At 38.7% G+C, this 23471-nt stretch overlaps 3 protein-coding genes across 3 annotated transcripts in view; 2 read left to right on the top strand and 1 right to left on the bottom strand.

Annotated features, from left to right (window-relative positions):
• Positions 1-1583: 1583 nt before the first annotated feature.
• Positions 1584-4855, top strand: zgc:153284 (uncharacterized protein LOC751696 homolog). The gene is made up of 3 exons (XM_053644446.1): positions 1584-1664; positions 3309-3476; positions 4275-4855. The coding sequence occupies exons 1-3, from the start codon at positions 1620-1622 to the stop codon at positions 4335-4337; spliced, it is 276 nt and encodes a 91-aa protein (XP_053500421.1). The 5' UTR covers positions 1584-1619; the 3' UTR covers positions 4338-4855.
• Positions 4856-8620: 3765 nt separating this feature from the next.
• Positions 8621-17989, bottom strand: sh3bgrl2 (SH3 domain binding glutamate-rich protein like 2). The gene is made up of 4 exons (XM_053644444.1): positions 17847-17989; positions 11126-11311; positions 9629-9709; positions 8621-9074 (listed from the first exon to the last, which is right to left on the bottom strand). The coding sequence occupies exons 1-4, from the start codon at positions 17889-17891 to the stop codon at positions 9051-9053; spliced, it is 336 nt and encodes a 111-aa protein (XP_053500419.1). The 5' UTR covers positions 17892-17989; the 3' UTR covers positions 8621-9050.
• A 1699-nt stretch (positions 17990-19688) lies between these two features.
• The window catches only part of lca5 (lebercilin LCA5), a 19449-nt gene continuing 15666 nt past the window's right edge, over positions 19689-23471 (top strand). Inside the window, exon 1 of the mRNA XM_053643731.1 lies at positions 19689-20018. The gene's annotated coding sequence lies outside the window, so the exon portion shown is untranslated. The remainder of the gene's footprint in view (positions 20019-23471) is intronic.

Below are 23471 nucleotides of genomic sequence, written 5' to 3'. Positions count from 1 at the left end.
TCAAAGGAATTATTTTATTCACCTGTGATCCTACTGGGTAAAACCCCCAAAACAATAGAAACCCTCACTGAATTTGTAATGGTTATAATGCTAATTATATTGGTTTTAATGGAAGCTGTAATGGTCCCTGTGGGTCTCTACTGGTAATTTGTTGCCTTCTAATGGTGGCATGTTACGTTTAGGATACCATTAAGGACTTACATCCTTAATACGTCCTACTACGTAATGGAAGCCATTTAGTAATGGTTTTAATGGTTAACAGCTGATGGTTTGTAATGGTATTTGTAGTGGAATCTTAGAATTCCTTTGATGGTTTCTATTGTTGGGGGGGGGGGTAGTACACTTGATGTGTACTATCAAGTCAAGCAGTCGTAAGTGTGTTTGAGTGTTTTCTCTGATCCCAATACACTTGATTCAATTAATCAGCCAATTAACAGCCCTTTTCGAGTCGAAGTGGACGTGTTAGAGCAGGAAAAACACTACAATATGTAGGTACTCCAAGATCAGAGTTGGGAACCTGTACATTGTAGAAAGTTGCCTTGACATCTCGTGTTGTTGAGTGCCACTTTGTAAGTTTTAAGATTTAGGTACTTGCTAAATTGACCCCTATTCAGTATGTCATGAATGAGGACCTATAGGAGTACGTCAATGTCCATATTGTTCAGTTGTTTATTCTATCCTGCTCTCAGACACCTTCACCAGTCTGTCAGGTTCCACCACCAATACAGGTCCAGCCTACCTGTTGATCTTGTTAGTTTACTGCCTCAGAACACTCAGAATATAACACTTACTTTCACTGGCTGGTAGAACGCCTGCAGCATAGTGGGGTGATATGCCAAAACAAAAAAGCAATCCAAGACATTTTCATGGTATGGATAACCTGTCGAAAGTGTTTTAAAATGTCTATTTCCTGTTCTGTCATGATATCTATTTAACATAAATGTTACAGTTGTTTAATCTCCACATAAGGCTAATATTAAATGTATTTGGAAACTTTTGTTATTTAACAAAGGAAAGCGTATAATCATTGATACCGTGAAGTTTTCTATAAGGTAATGTTTATTGAACATTCATGGAAGGAATACCCAGTTTCACTTTCTCAGTAACATGACAAGCTGCATTTTTTAATTTTTTTTATTTGTGGGCCGCATCATGTCACCACATCACTGATTATTTTCCTATAACTGTATGCCTTGTCATGTTTTAGAACTTACATATTGCCCTGCCCTATATTACATAGGATATGCTTAACATTAAATACATCAAATACTAATTTTGCTAACAGACTATGCACATTAAATCAATATACAGATAGCCCTTGAGTTTTTGTTTCCAAACTAAGTGACTCACTGTTACTTTTTAAATGTCACACACACACCTATTACCTGTATTTACATGTCTGCTGATCCATGCATACACCAAACACTTCTCTCAGTCAAGCTGAGACATACTGAGGGGTGTGGCTGTCCGATGGTAATCATGTCAGAACCTGCCTACCTGGTCCTGGAGTAGTTAGTGCAGGTAGTGTATTCATAAGCCCACACCATACACAGACCACACACACCTACGCTAACACTTCAGTCTGCCGTAGCTGTCAGATTGTCTCACGACACTACACCATGTCTATTACGGTCTACTTCAGCAGTGCCGGTGGCTCCAGAGAGGTAAAATACCAACATATTTTTATTCCTTTCATTTATGATAAATGAAGTTTGTGTACTGAAGTGTTGCCATGTATAATCTCTTTCACCCTGTTTTCTTATTCCATTATCTTTCTGCCAGAATTATGATGTTTCTTTAACAAACACTTTTTTTAAAAAAAACAAAAAACTTTAATTTCTTCAAATCTCATTCATTCTTTCTGTCTGAGGTGTCTCTGTGTGGCTGTCACTTATCCCTGAAGGACCGTAGTTTTGGTTTGGTTTGCTGTTGGAATTGTCTTAAATGGAAACCGTGAACGTGTATGCATGGAGTCAGCTACATTTTGACAGCAGTCATTAAAAGAGTGAAACTTACAGCTCAGAAAAGAGCCAGTTCAGCAAACATAGATTAAATGGAGCACAAACTATTTACTGGAAGTGCTAAAGGAATAATCCACCCTGAATGACTCATATATTCATTTATATAATGAACTGACTTTATTTTCAATTGGGTCCAACATTCAACATTCATTCATCATCTTGCAGCTAACTAGCCGAGTCGAGTCTCTGCTATTACTCAGAGTCGTATAGCTGCATTGCATTCTGGATACTTGAGTCCAGCGTTCGCACTACCATCTCCACACTGGATTTTCAGATCATATGAACGTGAATGTCACTGAAAAACTATGAGTGAGAAAAGAAGAATGCGCAAATCCCCACAGCCAAAATCTAGTGGAAAGCATTCTCAGAAGAGTGGAGGTTATTATAACAGCAAAAGAGGGATTACATCTGGAATAGGATGTTAAAAAAGCACATATGGTTGTGATCGTCAAGTGTCTACAGTGTCTTTCGCAATATATTGTATTTCAATATAAACACAAGGTGTTACAGGGTGGAGTAGATTAGTAGATTAGGGCCGTGACATTATACAGACATCATGACATACTGTGATAAACGACTGTATAATAGCGACCGGTTCCGCAAATGTCAATCCCAAAGTTGAGCACGACGCTTCGAAGTGTTCTGATATACTGAAAAGCAGAGAAAAGTGCATTTCTACATTGTCTAATTGTGATCCTATTGATTGTTTAACTCTGGCACTGCAGTGGAATATTTAGTACTGTTATACCATGATGCACTGAAAACCATACTTTCATACTATTTCATCTCAGCATATACTTCATAGGCATTAGTCATTTAAAAACAAAGTGTTTTATAGGATCTATAGGATCTGGGGTGGCTGTGGCTTAGGTGGTAGAGCGGGTTGTCCACTAATCGTAGGGTTGGCCGTTCGATTCCCGGCCCACGTGACTCCACATGCCGAAGTGTCCTTGGGCAAGACACTGAACCCCAAGTTGCTCCCGATGGCAAGTTAGAGCCTTGCATGGCAGCTCTGCTACCATTAGTGTGTGAGTGTGTGTGTGAATGGGTGAATGAGACACAGTGTAAAGCGCTTTGGATAAAAGCGCTATATAAGTGCGCCATTTATCTTCTAAATACCAAAGTTTAGTTTCAAAATAAACATAAGAGTGTAAATAAAATAAGAATTCTAATATAGAAAGAATTTAAAAAGAAATCGTATAAGATGCATGGATAAACAGGTCAAATGATAAAAGTATATGAACTTTGAATATAATACTAAAGAGTTTAAACCGAATCCACCCTCAGGTAAAGCAACAGCAGGACGCAATCTTCCGGTTCCTCGATTCAAAGCACATCAAGTACTTTGCCAAGGACATCACTCAGAGCCCTGATTTGAAGGATGAGATGAGGCAGAAGGTGGGGAACCCCAAAGCCCTGCCTCCTCAAGTCTTTAATGGAAATAAATACTGCGGGGTGAGTTTCTTTAAACACATGTTCATGTGAGTGCAGACAAGAGTTCATCATGTCCATCAGAGAGTAATGAGGGATCAGAAAATGCACACAATTCACCAAACGATGCCGTTCAATTCAAATGTTTGAAGATTTGAACTTTTTTTTTATCATTAAATCCTTTCTGGGGAATTAATTTAAGTGTACAGGCTGGACAATGTGTAAAAAGCCCACTGTGGGCGTTTAGGGGGCTTTCCAAGTTTATATATTCATAGACGCTTCAATTTCATGAGTAAAAGTATCGTATAATATTTGGTACTTTTTGCTCCTGTTGTCTAAGACATTTTTTGGTGATCTCATCCCTTAAGCAGTTACTATTCAGTCTTTAAAGCAAGTTTTTGATGACTATAAGGTGAATTTACGCTACTTTAGTCAGTCGTCGATCCTCTTATCGTCCAGGTTCATTGTCTTGGGTTCGTACTTGGCTGTATATTTTAACTGATCACTGTGACATACTGTCTGTGGTATGTATTACACCAAGAAAGGGTGTGTGTGTGTGTGTGTGTGTATTTCACAAATGTTTGACAGTCGTTACATAATATGTCTTTAAGCAAATAGGACATGGGAACACTTTCAAAACGCCCTTTAAAAACATCAGAAAATCTACTCACCTTTCGAGTGATGGAAATTTACACCAGTGCATGTCCACTCACACAGCGCTTAACAACATGCTAACAATTAAGTTGTGAGGAAATCAGTGTATTTAAACTGTGTGTGTGTGTGTGGTCTCTGACCGTGTTTTTCTCCTCTCTGTGATCACAGGACTACCAGGCGTTCTTTGATGCAGTGGAGGATGGCAAGCCAGAGACTTTCTTCAAACTATGAGTCGAAAACAGAACTGTATTTGACTCGTAAGTGCAATCGACAGCTCTAAAATCCTGCCACATGAACACATTCTTTTTTAGTATTTGGGTTCAGTAGCTGATAGGTGTGGGAATTTGGGAGCAGCAATTAAATGGGTTAAGTGAAGGTGAAAGTATTAGGATTGGAATAAAATGTACAGGTTGGTCAACAGTTGATGTATTCAGATTGGATTCATTTCTTTAATGAACTATATTTTAAATATTTAATTCAATTGTACTATTACACTTACAATGGGAAAATTTGTAAAATTACGTTTTAACTGGGTAGATTTTATGATGTCTTTAATGTCTGACTTGATATAGAGTCAGCATAAGCATTTCATTCAGTTTATTTGGTGTTCTTTGCTACAATGATAATACTTAGTCAATGTGGCCCTTTCTTTTCTCCTATGTTTTGAGGACTCACATGTTTCTTTGTTCTGAACGTATATGATGTGATGATGTAAGAGTGAAGGAAATAAACATGCTTGATGTAACAAATGTGCATGTTATGTACAACAGGTATACATTTTCTATGCAAAAAAAAAAAAAAGAATTAAAAAGCATTTGGTCAATTATGGTTAATTGGTTAAGGTTCGAACCACAAATGAGCCGGAGTGAAAAATACAAAAATCACAAAAAAATCACAAAAACTACTAAATGTATATGTGTTATTTTTAGTCAATTATGGTTAATTGGTTGTGGTTTAAAGTTAGAAAGCAAAAATGAGCAGGAGTGAAAAAATACTTCAGGAAATGGATTTTGTTACGATACTTAAGTATTATTTCTATTTTACCTTAATGTTTTTGAAATTTAATACTTGTACTCTTACTTAATTACATGACACACATTTTACACACGTATTTTACTCTTTATACTTTATACGTACATTTTTAATATAGACCTTCATAGTACTTGTTATAAACCTCAAAGATCTCTTCCTCTCTTCTCTCATCTCTTCTCTCATCATCAGTAGACTTAGCTCAGTTTAGCAATCGTTCAAGTTTATTAATGTTTTAAAAAACAATTAAGAATCGTAACAATTAAGAAACTCCTCATCTGCCATAACCTTCTCATGCTACACAATGTAGTTAGCACTGTAGCTAGCCGTGTGGATCTGAATATAGATAAGTCAATGGACTGCAGAGTGGAACTTGAGGATGAGTGCCCTGGCTCTACCTCCGTAAAATGAGTAAACCGAGACTTATAACGTACTTAAGACTTTTACAAGATGAGGAGTCTCCTTTGCCTCCCTAGAAGGCATGAAGTCCATCCATCCATCCATCCATCCATTTTCTATACTGCTTATTCTACAGGGTCACGGGGAACCTGGAGCCTATCCCAGGGAGCATGGGGCACAATGTGGGGTATTAAACACCGACTCCAGGATCAGGTGTATTAAACACCCACTCCAGGATCAGGTGTATTACACACCCACTCCAGGATCAGGTGTATTACACACCCTCTCCAGGATCAGGTGTATTAAACACCCACTCCAGGATCAGGTGTATTAAACACCCACTCCAGGATCAGGAAACACTGTAGGTCAGGACCACAGAAATCCTGGAGAGAGCTTGTGTACTGACACCTGCTGGTGAATTCCTGAAGAGTTTGTAGGGTTAGAAAGTTTCTCACGGCCTCTGGGTCAGCTTCCTGCTGAGTGAACCACATTCACACGGACTTAGAGGATGGCGAGGATGGCAAGGATTCCACACGACAATGTCTTTGTATAATATAGTACTATTCCTGAAATGTTCCTTCTCTCTGAGCATCCTATGTGAACCAAATGTTAGATTTGTGATATTAGTCAGAGTCATGATATTTAGATTTCATTTATCCTCTGAGACCAAAGATTGAAAGTAAATTATTAATGAAAAAATATTTAAAGTTGAGTTACTTTAAACATTTTTTAATGAATAACTTACTTTCAGTCTATAATTTGAAAGTCTTTAATGCCCTCATTATATCATGGATGCTAGTTAATCACATTTTGTGTATTTGCTACTTCTATGCTAACCAAACTCAATCCTGTTACTCGTTTAAGAGCAAAAAGCAGCCCGTCAACAAATCAAGCTAGTATATCAAGCTTGTAATTATATTGTTGCCTGAGATGGGTTAGCCTTTTGAAGTGACTAAACATCGTGCGTCAGTGCATCATTAACAAAATGTGAAGAATTATTTAATGTTTCCATCAGAACAGTGCCAAAAGTCATGGTAGTGTATGTCAAACATGGACTAACACATCAGCAAAATGAACAATGGTCATGAATTGAAGTTCATTGACACAAGCTAAAAGCACAACCACAAAAATAACCACAGAGTTGAATGAGCAGCTCTTTGAAGCAGACTCAACAAACATAGCACATTGTGAGCTACAAACGCTGGAATTTACGGTAAAACTGCCATTCAGAAAACCTGCTGAATAAAAGCCCAATGCATAGCTTGACGTCAATAACACAAAACCTGGATTTCTCAGCAACAGAAGAAAGGAATGTGGTCACATTAGTCAAGGTTCACCCAATTTTATACACCAATATGGCAAGTGTACAAGACCCGGCACATGCTGTGGCGCAAACACTATTTCCTGATGTTCCCATGTTCTAGGATGATAATTTCCCCCATAAATTCCTCTAAAACTATTCAAAAGGGATTTGTTAAAAAAAAAAAAAATAGGGCTCTTGGACTCGGTTGCAGTCTTGAATCCAATCTCAAGGCGTTTTCTGTTTTTTGACTTGAACTTATTGGCATTTGTTGGACGCTTGGGCACTGGTCTTTGACATCCATCCATCCATCCATCCATCCATCCATGCACTCGATGCATAAGGTGAGGGACACCCTGGACAGTGTGCCAACCCAGGGCACAATCTCACACACAATCACACATCACGGACAATTTGGAAATGCCAAACCGCCTACAATGCATGTCTTTGAATTGGAGAAGGAAACGAGAGTACCTGAACGAAACCCCCAAAGCACAGGAAGAACATGCAAGCCCCACACACACAGAGCAGAGTCGGGATTCGAACCCCCAACCCTAGAGGTGCAAGGCCACAATGCCCCCTCGGTCTTTACCAGCTAGATCAGGCTAACTATGGTCTCGACCTCTATTGCCTTTTACTTTCCCATGCACAAAGTTTGACAATACCTAATACCTTCTTTTAGAGCACAGCCTAATCAATGGCACAATGCAGGAATGAAGCTAACTAGTTAGTAAAGCCTTGTCCTCAAAAAGGATTTGAATGTTTTTGGTCTTGATCTTGAGCTCTCTTTTCTCACATTCATTTGGTCTCGATTTTGACTTAAGACTCGAGGCTCGACCACCTCAAGACTTCAATCTCGGCTAGTCCTGTTCTTGGGATATGGCGATGGCGCACTTGACTACAACCCCAGTTAAAGGCCAGAATGAAGTCAGAACCTTCCATAGCCTCCACAAACACCATATTTAATCAGAATCTTTATAGGATGGTCTGGAGCACAGACTGTGAAGTAGATGTCCACCTTGTTCAACCCCTTAAAATAAAAACAGGAAGATTTTTGTTTAAGAATGGTCCAGCATAACACCACAATCCAATCAGGGCTTGTAGGACAGCAGTCTAAGAATGAGTAAAGCTGTTTTGGATGCTATAACTTGGTATCCCTTGTTATGCCCTTGCCATTAACATATTGTTACTGTTTCTTTTGTTATTTTGTACACTCCCTCTATATGGTCTGCAAAGCAGATAAGATCTGCTTTCACATTTTCTGCCTTGGGGGCGCATTTAATACTTATTAATACGTTTATTGCATCTGTATTGTTATAATACATTGACAATCTCTAAAACTAATGTTCTAATACAGTTCCAGAGTAACACCTTAACCAGGAACTTGTAAGGTGGATGCTCCACATAACCGGATTTTAAACAAGCATTGATACGATGAAGCTTTATGTGAAGAGACGTTTATTGAAATTTTATTTTGGAAGGAGTCTCCAGTGTCAGAGTTTCGTTACAGTCAGAGGTAAAGCTATAACCTTACGTTTTCCAACATGGGAAAGTCTTAATAAAGTGTTTAATGTGCCTCTTTCAGGGTGGACATGTGTGGCATGGGCGTAGGCAGTGGAAATACAGAGCAGTGAGATTTTGCTTGTGTTTCCTGTATTGGATCATGAGATCACGAGTTCTGGCCTGACCTCAATTGGACATCAAGGCTTTTATAAGGACATCACAGCACTAGGAACCAAACATATTTCCTTATTTGCTTCAACTGTCAACTCTTTGGCTCATCCACTTTTCATTCGAAGTTGAATTTTTATTTTAATGGAATGCTGACATTTGCTCCAACAAAATCACTCGCACATAGAGATCACAAACATACAGTACAGTCTCACAAACTGTACAGGGATACGTACAAACATCATACAGTGATTGTCATCGATTTAAAAAAAATACAACACAGTGATACACATATTACACAAGCTGTGTCGGTGCGATCGCGATATAAGACAAGTCATGCAACAACACAAACATTGGACTAATTGGCATCACTGTCTCATTAGTCGAAACGTGTGTATTTGTGTATGTAGAAGTCTCTTTGGTCGTGAGGAGGTTTGCGTATTTGGCAGATGCATAGCTGGCAGTGACGGCTTCATCATCCTCTCATAAAGAGAGAATAATTACAAATCGTGATGCTGCATGGTGCTTCAGTGCTGGAGCGCCATTCACACAGCCTCAGATTCAACATCCTGCAGAAATCAGAGTCAGACTTGAAGTGAAGATGATAACCAGGCTTAGTCAAATACATCTCCTTTATAACATACTAGATCTACGGTGTCACTATTATTAGATAAATAGCATTTGTACACTGTGCAGCACAGTGTATGGATCTCTCAAAGGACAGATAATCAGATTGGTCTCAAACATGGAGCCAGGTTACAAGCAGGCATTCTGGGAAACTGAATTCTTCTCATAATTGCTTATTCGTATGAAACCAGCTGACATTCAGCAGCAAATATCGTGACTATTACAGCTTCATATCCATCTCTCAGGCACAGGCAGGATATTGGGTCAGTGCGGTGATGCCATTTTTTTTTCTTTTCAGATTGTTGTTTAATATTCTTCTGAACCAGCTGGGAGCTGTTCAGGAAAAAATAAATTACCAAAACACTCCAGGATGCAAAGGGGTGTGAGAGATGAGGGATGCTGGGAGATCACATAAGATGAGTGCTGAGTGTGTGTGTGTGTGTGTGTGTGTGAGAGAGAGAGAGAGAAAGAGAAAGAGAGATGTGTGTTTCTGTACCTTCCCTGAGGCTTGAGAGTTGAGGCCAAGAAAAGAAAACACTGTGTTGGCTTCTTTAGACAGGAAGAAGTCTTCATAATCCTGAAAGAACAAAATGCAACATTAAAGGAGCAGTTTGTCTTTTTTTTTTTGCTCATGTTGATGAAAACATTCAAAAGCTCTCTTCTTTCTTTAACCACTTTGTTTAAACAGCATCTACCTTGGCGTTGGAAGGGCGGAGTTTATTTCAGGGCCAGAAAAATGTATGAAATAAAGAAACTAAAAAGAGCCCTTGCAAATTTCCTAGCAATACTGAGGATCAGATTTTCAAGACATCTTTGAAGGTATGTGATTATTACACGTTTAGAAGCACTGTAAAAATGATAAACTGCCACTTTAAAGCCTTGGAGTTTTAATGTCAATTGCATTTAATGCCTTCAGAAGGGGGTATTTAAAGCCAGTTTAGCCAATGAGAGGTGGGAATCGGTATGGTGTAACGATTAGCAGTGGTTCACAAAGTGCAAAATGCAACTAATACTGCCATTAGTCGTTCACACACACTTACACACGTCGACCATGAGTGCGACTTTAAGTGTAAGTGTTATGGAAAGTTTCAAATCTGAGACCACAGCTGCACGTATTTCTCAGACCGAAACGCAAATTCTTCTGCACTTCTATTCTAATCATCTAATCTAGCTTCCTGTCCATTTAGCCAGTGCATTCGCACGAAATACCCAAGACGCTACATCTCATTATTCGATGCACCGTCAGCACGCTCGGAGTATGCTTGTGCACGCTCAGCAAAATCAAATGGAAACTTCACAACTCTGAGCTCTACTGATAAAAACAGAGGCTGGAAAATTCACTCCACAACCAGAGGAAGGAAATAGCGACTCTGATCATGTGATTGGTAAAGAGGGAGCATGATACATACCACGCAGGAAAAAGAAAAGCAGAAAAGCAGTTTGGCTTATTGTACAGTCATTAGCTTTATCCTGGCGTGCTCTTTTCCCCTCTGTTACATTAACACAAAGAGACGCTCGATTGCTAATGGACAATGTAGGTTTAATTTGACCGTTAATAACATTACAAAACTGGTTTCTCATTCAAATACAAACACAATAGCTAAAAGGTCTGCTTTGTCTCGTTTACGTGTGTTTCTAGACCTGTAATATTCTTTTGCCTTTGTTTCTCTGAAGATGATTCGCAACACCACCATCTTCATTTCAAGCTTCGGTTTACTTGACATATTTCCAGACTGGAAAGTAGCTCCGCCCACAGCAGCTGAATCTTTTCCTTAAAAGACAACACACAAGGTGTATGTAGTTCGAGGGGTTTTAATGTAAAAGGAGCTCGTGTCAGTGTTTTCATTGCAATTTTCCTTGCGGACAGCAGAGGGCTCAAAATAATAAATAAACAGCCCAGAGCAGGGCAATACCTGCCAAATCAAAAAGACAATAATACAGGTCTGTTGATTAGTATTACCGAAAAGTCTCCTTGCACCTGATTGATACTCACCCCGCAGTAGACCGTTCCATTAAAGATCTGAGGGGGGAGCGGGTTGCCCTTCTCGGGTCGTTTCTCTTCTGGAATGTTCTTGTACATCCAGAATCTCTCGTCCTCCAGCATGGTGATGTCCACCTCTTCAAAATGGATCCGGTTTGCCTCCAGGAAGCCTACGACCTCCTGCTGATGTTTTTTTAACTGAGGAATAATGTGAAACCACTGGCATTAAACAAGACTAAGAACTAAATCCATTCATCCATTTTCTGTACCAATACCCTTGGGTTTGGGGGGGATTGCAGCATATTGCCCATCGCATACAAATTCAAAAAAAAACCTATTCGCACATTATGGACAATTTGCAAATGCTAATCAGCCTACAACGCATGTCTTTGGACTGGAGGAGGAAACCAGAGTGCCTGAAGGACACGCAAGCTCCACGCACACTAGGTGGAGATGGGATTCAAACCTCCAACCCAGAGGCAAACATGCTAACCACTAAGCCACTGTGCCCCCTAATAACGAAATCAAATGGGAAAATCATGAGGGATAATGTCAGTGATGTGTTTCTACACCTAAGACTTATAATATAACCTAACAAACCTGTCTGGAGAGTAATTAAACAGTTATCTTAATCACTATTTTTTTATCAGTACAAAACAAACCCTACAAAGTATCATAAAAACAGTTTGTAACATCTGTAAACATTTGTAACGAGTCAGTACATCCTAACTGGAGCATTCTTCACAACTGGTTTTCTTTGCTTTTTTCTTTTGATTTGGAAAGAGATATATATTCAACTCTGGCTCGAGATGTCATTAGCTGAATCAATTACCTGATGACGACTCAAAAAACCCCTCCCAAAACTAGAAGAGCAACGTAGCAGCTGTTAGGATTGAATTAGGACGCACATATTTCTCCAGTTCAGCTCGACATCACTGTCTTTTATACCACAGTGCTGGTGAATTCTCGAATCTGATTGGTCAGCAGATGATGATTCATTGTCTATACCAGTAAGTCTGACGGTAGTTCCGGCTGCGAATAACAGGCTTATATTAATGCACGTGTTCTCATATGTTATCGTTTCTATAGGAAGAACTAAACACAGAGACTTGTATCGTGAACAATTCACATGAAGATATATTTTTAAAAAGTGTTTAATTTTTGATATGGTGAAGTTATCTGTTCGGTGATGTTTATTTAAAATTTATAGAAGGAGTCTCCTTGGAGTAATGTTATTCAATTGCGAATCTGTTTTAGAGGATTTAAACCTAACATGGTGAACATATTATATTATAGAATTCAGGCAATTTTACTGAGGTTATCTCATACAGTGTGGCAAGTAATAATCTGGAAAGACCTTTGTAATATCACAGTCTAAAACTGGATTTAAAGAGAAGCAAATCAGTAAATGAATCACATGAAAATGAATCACATGTAAATGAATCATACGTAAATGAATCACATGTAAATGTATCATATGTAAATTAATCACATGTAAATGAATCACATGAATATGAATCACATGAAAATGAATCACATGTAAATGAATCATATGAAAATGAATAAATAAATTAAAAGACAGAAGGAGTCTCCAGTGTCAGAGGTAAACTTTGAATCAGTCAGAAGTAAACGTTGAGTTTTCTAACATGAGAACGTCTTCAGGATGGAGGGCTTGATAAGCTACGTTTTTTGTCTTATTAACTATTAGGGAAAGGAAAAAGGGAGTTTGGTGAGGGAACAACTGTTTATAGCTGTTATAACGTAAGTGATAACAGGGCCTAACTTGGTTTGTGACAACAATAAAAGTAACTATATTAGTAAAATGGAAAAAAGTATGCTGTCAGTCTATAACAAAGAAATGTTAGCCTTGGCAAATTGCTGTGGTATAAGAGGAATAAAACATTTCATTATGTACTATTATAATAAGGAACATAATCAATATTGCTTCACATCAGACCACATCACACCACTGTGATGTTAATTCTTTTCCTGTAACACCACGCCCTGTCGTGTTTTATTCCTTACATAGCAAATACTGCATACATTCCAGTAAAGAAATCCAAAACAAGTGCAAGACATGCGATATATTTGGCCTATTTGCTTGTACAGTAAGCCTGGATATGGTTTTACTGCTAATTAATGACATGTAATTAAAAAAAAGGGATGGATTTGACCAGCAGCTGCTGGTTAAACAGGTCTGGTCTAGGTTTAACATGAAACCACACAGTGCTGTCTGTGTGTGAAGGATGAATTTGTGAACTACACACACATGCCTAATGATCACAGAGAGATTTCTGGGGTTGCTATTAGTGAGAAGCAGGAAGAGGGTATTGATCCTCACCAGGGGCTTAACTGAGGGAAAATGGACAGGATGCAGCTGGACTAGACACAAATACGCATAAAGACACACTAATCATATGCTGACTTCATGGACGGGCAGATGAAACACACACACACACACACACACACACACACACACACACACACACACTTTATTGATTTACTATATGTCTAGAACCATGAGGGTATCACGTATCACTAGCTATACGTGTTTCCATACACGTATTTCTATGTGAATTTTGGGATATGACATAAAAAATGCTGGACGTGAATAAAATCTCCAAAATGTACAAGAAAAAATGTCAAAATTGAGGCGGATCATTTTTTTTCTGCTAAGAATTCGATAAGAAGACATGCACTTAAACTACAATGGAAACATGGATCAGGAAGGTGCTACAAGATTGTGATGGGCTTGGCAAGCACATCACATCACATCACACCACACTGCTGCCAAACTCATTAACAAATTCAAAAAGACTGGAAGTGTTGCGGACCGAGCGAGAAGAGGACGTCCACGAACATGCACTGACGAAGGCACAACCGACGTTGTGCTGGTAAACACAATCCCCTACTGTATGGAGACTTTTGTTCTAATACTGCATTCGAGTTACCTCAAAACTGGACAGTCAGAACATTTTCAGCCCCCTGGGGTCATGACATGTTTTTTTTTATTGTTATTATTATTATTATTATTATCTTCCCTGAGGTGTGATTATGACCTTTTCCCAGCCTGTCTCTGACCCTCGGACTAAAACAATCGTTTTGTTGTGTCCTTTACCTTTAAGACTTCGATGTAACTACCCACTGCTATGATTGGCTAACATCTTTGCCGATTAATTCATTATCAATGCCTCCTGCCATGACACGTGAGGAACTGTTTTCAGCGACTAAGCGCAAGCGGGCGGGGCCAACGGTGCGATGATGTAAAAGTAGGTGTCGATGTCTTGCTGTAGGGGCAGTCATATGCAAATGTGCTTGCCCGTGTGATGTCACAAATCCAGCCACATCCAAACGAGCCATAGTTGGAGCTTGGTTAAATAAATGCTCTCGTTGTACTGAGGAGGATGTATTAAGCTATGAAACTTGCAGGAGGTTTTAATGGTACAATGACTTCTTATATGCCAAAATTTGATTTCTCATGTCATGACCCCTTTAATAAATAAAAACGGTTAGTGTCGGCAAAATGCTGTGGTATAAGAGCGCTGCTACTATAGGAAAATTTGAAATGTGTGTAATTGTTGATGTGGTGATGTTTTCTGTGTGGAGATATTTAGAATGGATTTAGAATTTTTGGAAGGAGTCTCCAGGGTCAGTGCTTTGTAACAGTCAGGGGTAAAGCTGTCCTTTTTAGAGGACGGAGGGCTTTGCAGTTTCTCGATAACATGACAAGATGCATTTTTTTAGCATGAAGTAAATTCAAATCTTAAATTGTTAGTGTTGGCAAACTGCTGTGGTACGAGTGGAATAAATAAAACACTTCGGGATGTGACGTAATAAGTAAAAAAAAAAAAAAAAAAACGCGAGTTCTCTTTGTATCAGGCTGCATCACACCACCCCTTAGTGCAAACAAATAGAGAACCACTTCAGATTGTCTCCTTTATAAACTTTTTTTTTTTTAATCTTAGTAAACAAGGAATTTTATATAACTGAACCTTTACACGTTTTATTTGAATACCCCTGACCTAATACACATGCTCCTGCATCTGATACACACCTATCATCTGCAAAAACACACACACACACACACACATATGTGTCATTGCAATCATATGAAGTTCACCAATTTGGCAGGTTTATTTTATGACACATTTTATTTTTAAAACAAGCTGTTTGGTTAAAAATGTACTCAGGTTCAGCACGTTTTATTCAGCCATGAGCTTGGGATTAATGCTGTATTGTTCCTCCATCAGCTGAATAAACAAAGCTGTTGTTCATAGCATCTCTATTCTACTGAAATAACTTTACATACATACACACACACACACACACACACACACACACACACAGGGGTGAGGCACTGAGGGGTGTGTCGGGGATGTTTGACAAGATTCCAGTGTACAGTATATGTACTGAGAACAGGGAGTAGTGTGTTGTGTTCCTTGTGCTGTGTGTGTATGTGTGTGTGTGTGTGTGTGTGTGTATGTGTGTGTGTGTGTGTGGAGATGGACTCTCTCTTTCCTGTCTCTGTAATGATAGTGCACAGAAATCAGAGAAGAGAGAGCGGTGATTGAGGGATGAAAAGTGAAGGCTAGTCAGGGTTTAAAAGGATAATCACTTTCTAGTGTGTGTGTGTGTGTGTGTGTGTGTGTGTGTGTGTGTGTGTGTGTTTTTGCTTGTATTTCCTCATTTGTAAGTCACTTTGTATAAAAGCTAAATGCTTAATGAATAAATGTAAATGTAAATGTAAATGTGTGTGTGTGTGTGTGTGTGTGTGTGTGTGTGTGTGTATAAACAGAAGAGTACCATCAGGAAGTGAGATAAATCAGAAATATTTAGTAATATTATGTATGTAGTAACAGGATCATAATCCGTTTTATCATGTGTTTATTTCTCTCTCTCTCTCTCTCTCTCTCTTTCGCTGTCTCTCTGTCTCGCCCCATACAGCTGCCTCTTTTCAGCCTTCTTATCCACACACCCATCCCACAAAAACACACCCAGCACATGTGTCTGTGCCGAAGGACCACACACAAACACACACACACACACACACATGCACAAAGGCAAAACTACAGACACCTGTCTGACCTCCAGATGTCTGCTCCATAGTAATTAAATTAGTGTGCGTGTGTGTGTGTGTGTGTGTGTGTGTGTGTGTGTGTGTGTGCGTGTGTGATATAATTGCATTGTCTTTAATCACCAGTTCGTCCATCATCGAGTCATTGTGTTTGTGTTTGCGAGACAGAGAAAGAGAGAGACAGAGAGAGAGAGAGGTCTAAAAATAGCGGCTTGGCTAAACAATTCCGAGTTTTGTCGAAAAATGGAGAAGAAGGAAATGATCGCATTACTCATTCGTGCCATTATCTAATGCAGCGGCGAGCTCTAAACCACTCAATCCGATAAACAGCAATCACAGCCTACACAAGCCAGAATGTTTACGAATCAAATCGTCCTCGTTTTCTGACGTGGACACCACCATGCTCACGTCTGAGACGTCTAGCAATCAGTCATCATTACTGACATGAAATGTGATCGACTGTACAGTATCTTGGAAAGGAATGGATTAGGAGTCAGACAAGTGTCATGCTCCTGTGTGGTAAATGGTGGCAATAGATAAGTCTTTCTCCTACGTAAAGTGTGTGTGTGTGTGTGTACCATTAAACTCTAGCAATTGGCTAATTTGGACAGTAAACATGCACTTTGACCGTCCACACTTTTGCTCTTTTTACTGCTCATGATCCACCCTGAAGGAAACGACTTCTAAAACTCATCTAGATTGACAGTATACTCGAGTGTCCCGGGTTATATAACCAAGTGCATTTTAGAGGAACAGAAGAGTCATGATCATCAGCACAGGTCGCTGGAGCGCAACAAAAGGCATTCAGGACAGTTGTTAGGAGTGTTTATTAAACACAGCGCACACCTGTACACACACACACACGCACACTTAACCCTTTACATGACACGAAACTACTTCATTAATAACCAGCTTCTTAGTAATATCAACATCATCATCATGATGCTTGATGTTCTTAGAAAAAGAGAGAAAAAGAGAATTTTTCCTGTCATATGTCCCCTCTATATTACCTTTAATATGTATAATTCACCTGGAAACATGGTAGTATACAGTATAACTGTCGTGTACCTACATGAATCGTTTGGTTTTAGTGTACACTACATGCACCGACGTAAAAGATACAAAGCCTACATACTAAAGGTACAGGTACAAGGTTGAAGATAAGGGTACCACTCCAGATACAGTTTAATAAATCTTTTTACGATAAACATAAACATAAATGAAAACGGCAACAGTATAGGCTACAGCAACATTATGGAGAATTAAGAGTAAGTCGTTTCTGCTTAATATTTGCAGGAGATCAAATAAAAATAAAAAAAAACAAAGAAACAACTGATTAAACAATCAACGTTAACATCTAAATGAGTGTTAAAATAGTGTCTATCCATGACTGTAAAGTGTATTGTGATGCAGTTTATTACAATATTGAGATCATATTGTTGTATCACCTGTCCCTTGTCACTGCTATCATAAAGATATGGTTAATATTATTCTACACTATTATACTACTATACTGTTATACTACTATTGTACTATACTAGAAGATCAATATACTACAGACTGTTAATAACACACACACACACACACACACACAGAGTGTAAACTTTTCTTTATCTGCTCTCATTCCAGGCATTAATCTGGAATAAATGCTTTACTCACCGCCAGAGAGCCGGACGAGGAGGCGACGTACACCCTGATCACCATCCTAATGACTACGCTGGCTCGGGCTCTGCCTGTGTGTGTGTGTGTGTGAGTGAGTGTATGTCTGGACAGGCTGCTTTCAAATGCAGCGCACGCGCGCCCCCCGGTATTTTTATATCACATTAACACGATGCTGGCGCTGCACTCCTCATGCACTCACCTCTCGCTGACCCAAATGACCCGAACGAACAGATGCATGCTGGGAAATGTATTTTGGAGTAGTCGGAAAGCTGTAATGACTTTTACCTATGCTTCAGACCCATTAAAACAGCTCTCTTTCTTTTTTCTTTTTTTAAACGACTCTTTTAAGTGAATCGAATTCTGTGGAGTCGATTCCCAGGGATGGACCAAAGTTAGTTTTTTATGATTTGTTTTGTTGTGTTTTGTTTTGTTATCTATGCTACATACGTACACAAACACAATCAAAACAACATAGGTGGTCGAAAATGCTTCTGGATTCCTGCTGTGAAGAATTAAAAGAATCCAAATGTGCAAGAGTTAGTTTACAAACAAATTAACAAAACGAGTCGCAATTCCCAGCACTATCATCAAAAAGCCTAGACCAATATTTGGACATTAGAGGCATGTATAACACAACTACTAATCCTACTACTACTACTACTACTACTACTACTACCACTACTACTCCTACTCCTCCTCCTCCTACTACTACCTCTACTCCTCCTCCTCCTCCTCCTACTACTACTACTACCACTACTACTCCTCCTCCACCTCCTCCTCCTACTACTACCACTACTACTACTCATACTCCTACTACTACTACTACCACTACTCCTCCTCCTCCTCCTCCTCCTCCTCCTACTACTACTACCACTACTACTCCTCCTCCTCCTCCTCCTCCTACTACTACCACTACTACTACTCATACTCCTACTACTACTACTACCACTACTCCTCCTCCTCCTCCTCCTCCTCCTACTACTACTACTACCACTACTACTCCTCCTCCTCCTCCTCCTCCTACTACTTCTACTACCACTACTACTCCTACTACTACCACTACTACTCCTACTACTACTACTACTACTCCTACTACTACTACTTCTACTACTACTACTACTACCACTACTAATACTACTACTTCCACTACTACTCCTACTCCTACTACTACTACCACTACTACCCCTACTACTACTACTACTACTACCACTACTACCCCTCCTACTACTATTACTCCTAATACTACCACTACTCCTACTACCCCTACTACCACTACTACCCCTCCTACTACTATTACTCCTAATACTACCACTACTCCTACTAATACTACTACTATTACACCTTCTACTACAACAACAACAACTACTACTACTACTACAACTACTACTGATAATAATAATAATAATAATAATAATAATAATAATAATAATAATTGTCCATCCATCCATTTTCTATACTGCTTATCCTACAGGGTCACGGGGAATCTGGAGCCTATCCCAGGGAGCATGGGGCACAAGGCGGGGTACACTCTGGACAGGGTTCTAATCCATCACAGCGCACAATCACATACACATTCACACACCCATTCATACACTATGGACACTTTGAACATGCCAATCATATATATATATATATATATAAAATATAAGATTATATACAACTTAGCCTCATTGTTATTATAATAAATAAATAATAAATAAATTACAATATGTAAATAACGATATTATTATTATTATTATTATTATTATTATTATTATTATGTGTAACAGCTCTCGATTTTGAATGGTCGCCTTAGCGCGCGTGCAACAAACTGCGGTTGCCATGGCAAAGCGTCACTAAGACACCGTTACAGCAGAAGCCAGCGCGCGAGAGCCTTATAAATCTCTCTCTCTCCCCCACTTTCCTCGGTTTAGTGAGAAATCCTGCTGAAGTGACGCCGCTGTCACATTGTCTGATATTCAGTAGGTGTTAATGTAAGGTCTCAGTTTAGTCAGAAGATTAAAACCGCCACAGTGTTGGTTTTTTATTTTTAATTATTTTTCAGTGATTTAGCTAGACGCGTTAAAAAAACAAAACAATAAAAAAAAAACAAGCCGAGCTAGCGGACTGATTAGCTCGGTGTATCATCCACGTATTGGGGGAAATACACACGGATTCCCGAAGAAACCGGTAAATATTTATACAAATAATGTTTGTTTGTTTGTTTGTTTTAAGGCATGACGTTCCAGCGTTTTAGCTACAGTAGACAGAGGCTAAGCTAGCTCGCGACAAAAGACAGCCGACTAGCGGGTTAGCGAGATTAGCTTGCTTCACGGGCAATGTTATTAGCTTGCTAGTATTCGTTATATAATAGTATAACAGTATATATTAGTATAACAGTCTCTTCTCACATCACTCAGTCCATCCTGTAGTTAAAAACAAACCAACAGTGGGAGCTTTGATCAGTTTTGACACCTGTAGCTTATTTGGAGTGAATCTGCCTGATCAACAACTCTCTAAATGAAGTGTTAAGTCTCTATCTATCTATCTATCATCTATCTATCTATCTCTCTCTCTCTCTCTCTCTCTCTCTATATATATATATATGCAGTAGTTACATGTTATATAGACTTATAGTTATATATATATATATATATATATATATAGAGAGAGAGAGAGAGAGAGAAAGAGTTTTTATATATATATATATATATATATATATATATATATATATATATATATATATATATATATATATATAAGTCTATATAACATGTAACTACTGCAGTCAGACAGGACACTTAAACCCTGCCAGCTTTATTTGTCATTACTTCCCAAACAAGGCTGTACCCAGTGTCACCAGGTTTAATCTGTCATGAACAGAAGCTCTTGTACTCATCAGAGGTGTTTATTACAGAAGCCCTAAGAGGCCATGCATTATTATTATTATTATTATTATTATTATTATTATTATTCTTTCTTGTTGTCTCGTGTTCTCGACGTGACACGAGTTGTTTTCTCGTGATCATGACTTAATTATTCTGTGTACGCGACACACATAACGTTTTTTTTTTTTATTCTTCTGGAGGCAGGAAAAGCTTTTGCGCAATCCCAGAGCATCACGGATGAACAAATTCGTCTTTACTTTGAACAGGGACTCACGCAAGCTGAAACAGCTCTGTGTTTGTCCGTGATTGACAGCTTTCACTTGAGAAGGGGACACCCTTCTCACCCTCTCTGTTAACGCGGAGATAAAAGTCCATTTCTACAGCGGGACGTTATTAAATTTATGATGGCAAAGCACTCGCGGCGTGCAGGCAACACCAGTCCCGTTCACGAGATGTGAGAGTTTCTCGTGTTATCATTACGTCATGAGAAAATTTTGGCTTTTTGTTTCGTGGAGATCACGTGAAAACGAGAAAGAAAAAAAATGATTATTCATGGCCTCTTGGGACTTCTGTAGTTTATGATTAGAGTCTGAAGAGAAAGGGCCAAATAATGGAGGCAGTAATGGACATAAATACACTTCTCTCTCTCTCTCTCTCTCTCTCACACACACACACACACACAATCAACTTCATACTGCATGAATGTGTCAATCTGTGTCTTTCCCAGTTTTCCCACAGATTGTAGTCGAAAACCCCTTGATGAGCACCCAATAAGTCGTCTCAGGCATGTTACAACAAGGAAAACGTAAACTGTTCAGTGTGAGCCAGGGCTGAGAATTGAGCTAAGCACAGCAGCACTCTGTATTAAAGGAATACTCCAGAGTTTATATATATATATATATATATATATATATATATATATATATATATATATATATATATGTATGTATATGTATATGTATATATGTATGTGTGTGTATATGTATATGTACTCTACCGGTCAAAAGTTTGTGGACACTCGACTGAAAGGTTTCTCATGATCGTTAAAAACGTTTTGATCTGAAGGTGTGTGATTAAACGTGTGAAATCGGTGTCGTAGACAAAAATATAATCGTGCCAACATGTTCATTTCTTTCACTAGAAAACTAACATTTTATTTACAATAAAATCTTTTTTAACCGGACGACTCGGAGCGAAATATTTCCGAAAAGCAGCCGATAAGCGTCCAGCGTCGGTGTGAACTCCTTTAATACTGTTTAAAAAGCACCTCAGGGAAATTCCTCAAGAAATCGGTCGAGAAAATTCCAAGAATACATTTCTGGAAATTCTAGGCAGAAAGGGCCGTCTGCTTTGAAGATGCGAAAATATTAAATTATTTTTGATATATTTTGGATTTTTTTATCACAACATAATTCCCATAATTCCATTTGTGTTACTCCAGAGTTTTAATGACATTATTATTAGTCTAAAATGTGGGGGAAAATAAATAAATAAAGAGTGAGTGTGGCTAAATTTTTGACCGGTAGTGTGTGTGTGTGTGTGTGTGTGTGTGTGTGTGTGTGTGTGTGTGTGTGTGTATATATATATATATATATATATATATATATATATATATATATATATATATATATATATATATATATATATATATATAATATATATCTCTATCTCTATCTCGCATCTGTGCCATATGTATGATTAATGACATGAATTTCCACACTTTATCCTGTACGGTACAGAAAAACGAACAGAAATCCAGGTTGCTTAAGATTCACTTAGGCTGTAATGGAAGTCTGGTTTTTGGGAATGTCAGTAACCATTTATATGGAACGCTTATGGCTTCATTTATACTTGAATTCCCCCAAATTGTGTTCTGTGGTGCAGTATGGACACCACAAAACCTGGAAACATCTAAACCATTTACTTTATTGCTCCAGTGTTATATACCCTATTCTCTCATATCTGCCTCAGGGCTGTTTTATCTTTCCGTGACCACGTATCTGCAAGCACGTCAGGGTACGGTCGTGGACACTCGCATAGGTCCGCCTTCATTTAAGCGGGCATGCTAGTGGACGGTGTCACATGAACCAATCCTGGTATTTACACAGCAGGGGGAAAAAGAGCCAAAAACAAAGGAGAGTTGTGCGTTTATATGTTGGAACAATAAATAGAAGATTACGCAAGTTATCTTTGTTTGTAGAAGGGCCGGATGGAAAAAGAAACCTCGCGTGATCCATTAAAAAAACATTGTGGTTTACCTACATCACCTATATTGTGTCTACACTATGAGTCTGTTAGAAGAACAAAAGAAACTAATTCTGCAGGTTAGATTAAACTGGCTGTTATAATGACCTCTGAAATCGTTATAGTGGTAATCCCACCACTTTATATTCACATATAGCACATTTAACAGGATCGTCGTTTTCTGAAAATAAATCTATTATACAGTAATGTGATCATATCATGACAAGAAGAAGCGTCACGTGACACCAGGATCCATTGGGGGGGGACCCCGATCTACTTGTTTGTGCTGTTAATTTGCACTTTTAATTTTAATTTGACGTGAGAGTTTTATTATAAATGAGGCGCTTTATTATTTTATTAAAGACCCCATCCTGAGAAAGTAGCACGAATATAAACCGATCATTTTTAAAAAGCATTTTTCATCATTTTCTGTGGGTTCATCATTTTTCAGTGGGTAGCACGTTTGCCTCGCACCTCCAGGGTCGGGGGGTTTGATTCCCGACTCCGCCCT

Source organism: Ictalurus furcatus, chromosome 15 (genome assembly GCF_023375685.1).
Source record: "Ictalurus furcatus strain D&B chromosome 15, Billie_1.0, whole genome shotgun sequence".
NCBI lineage: Eukaryota > Metazoa > Chordata > Actinopteri > Siluriformes > Ictaluridae > Ictalurus > Ictalurus furcatus.
The sequence above is the reverse complement of the archived record's forward strand: the minus strand, read 5'-3'. Positions and strand labels throughout refer to the sequence as shown.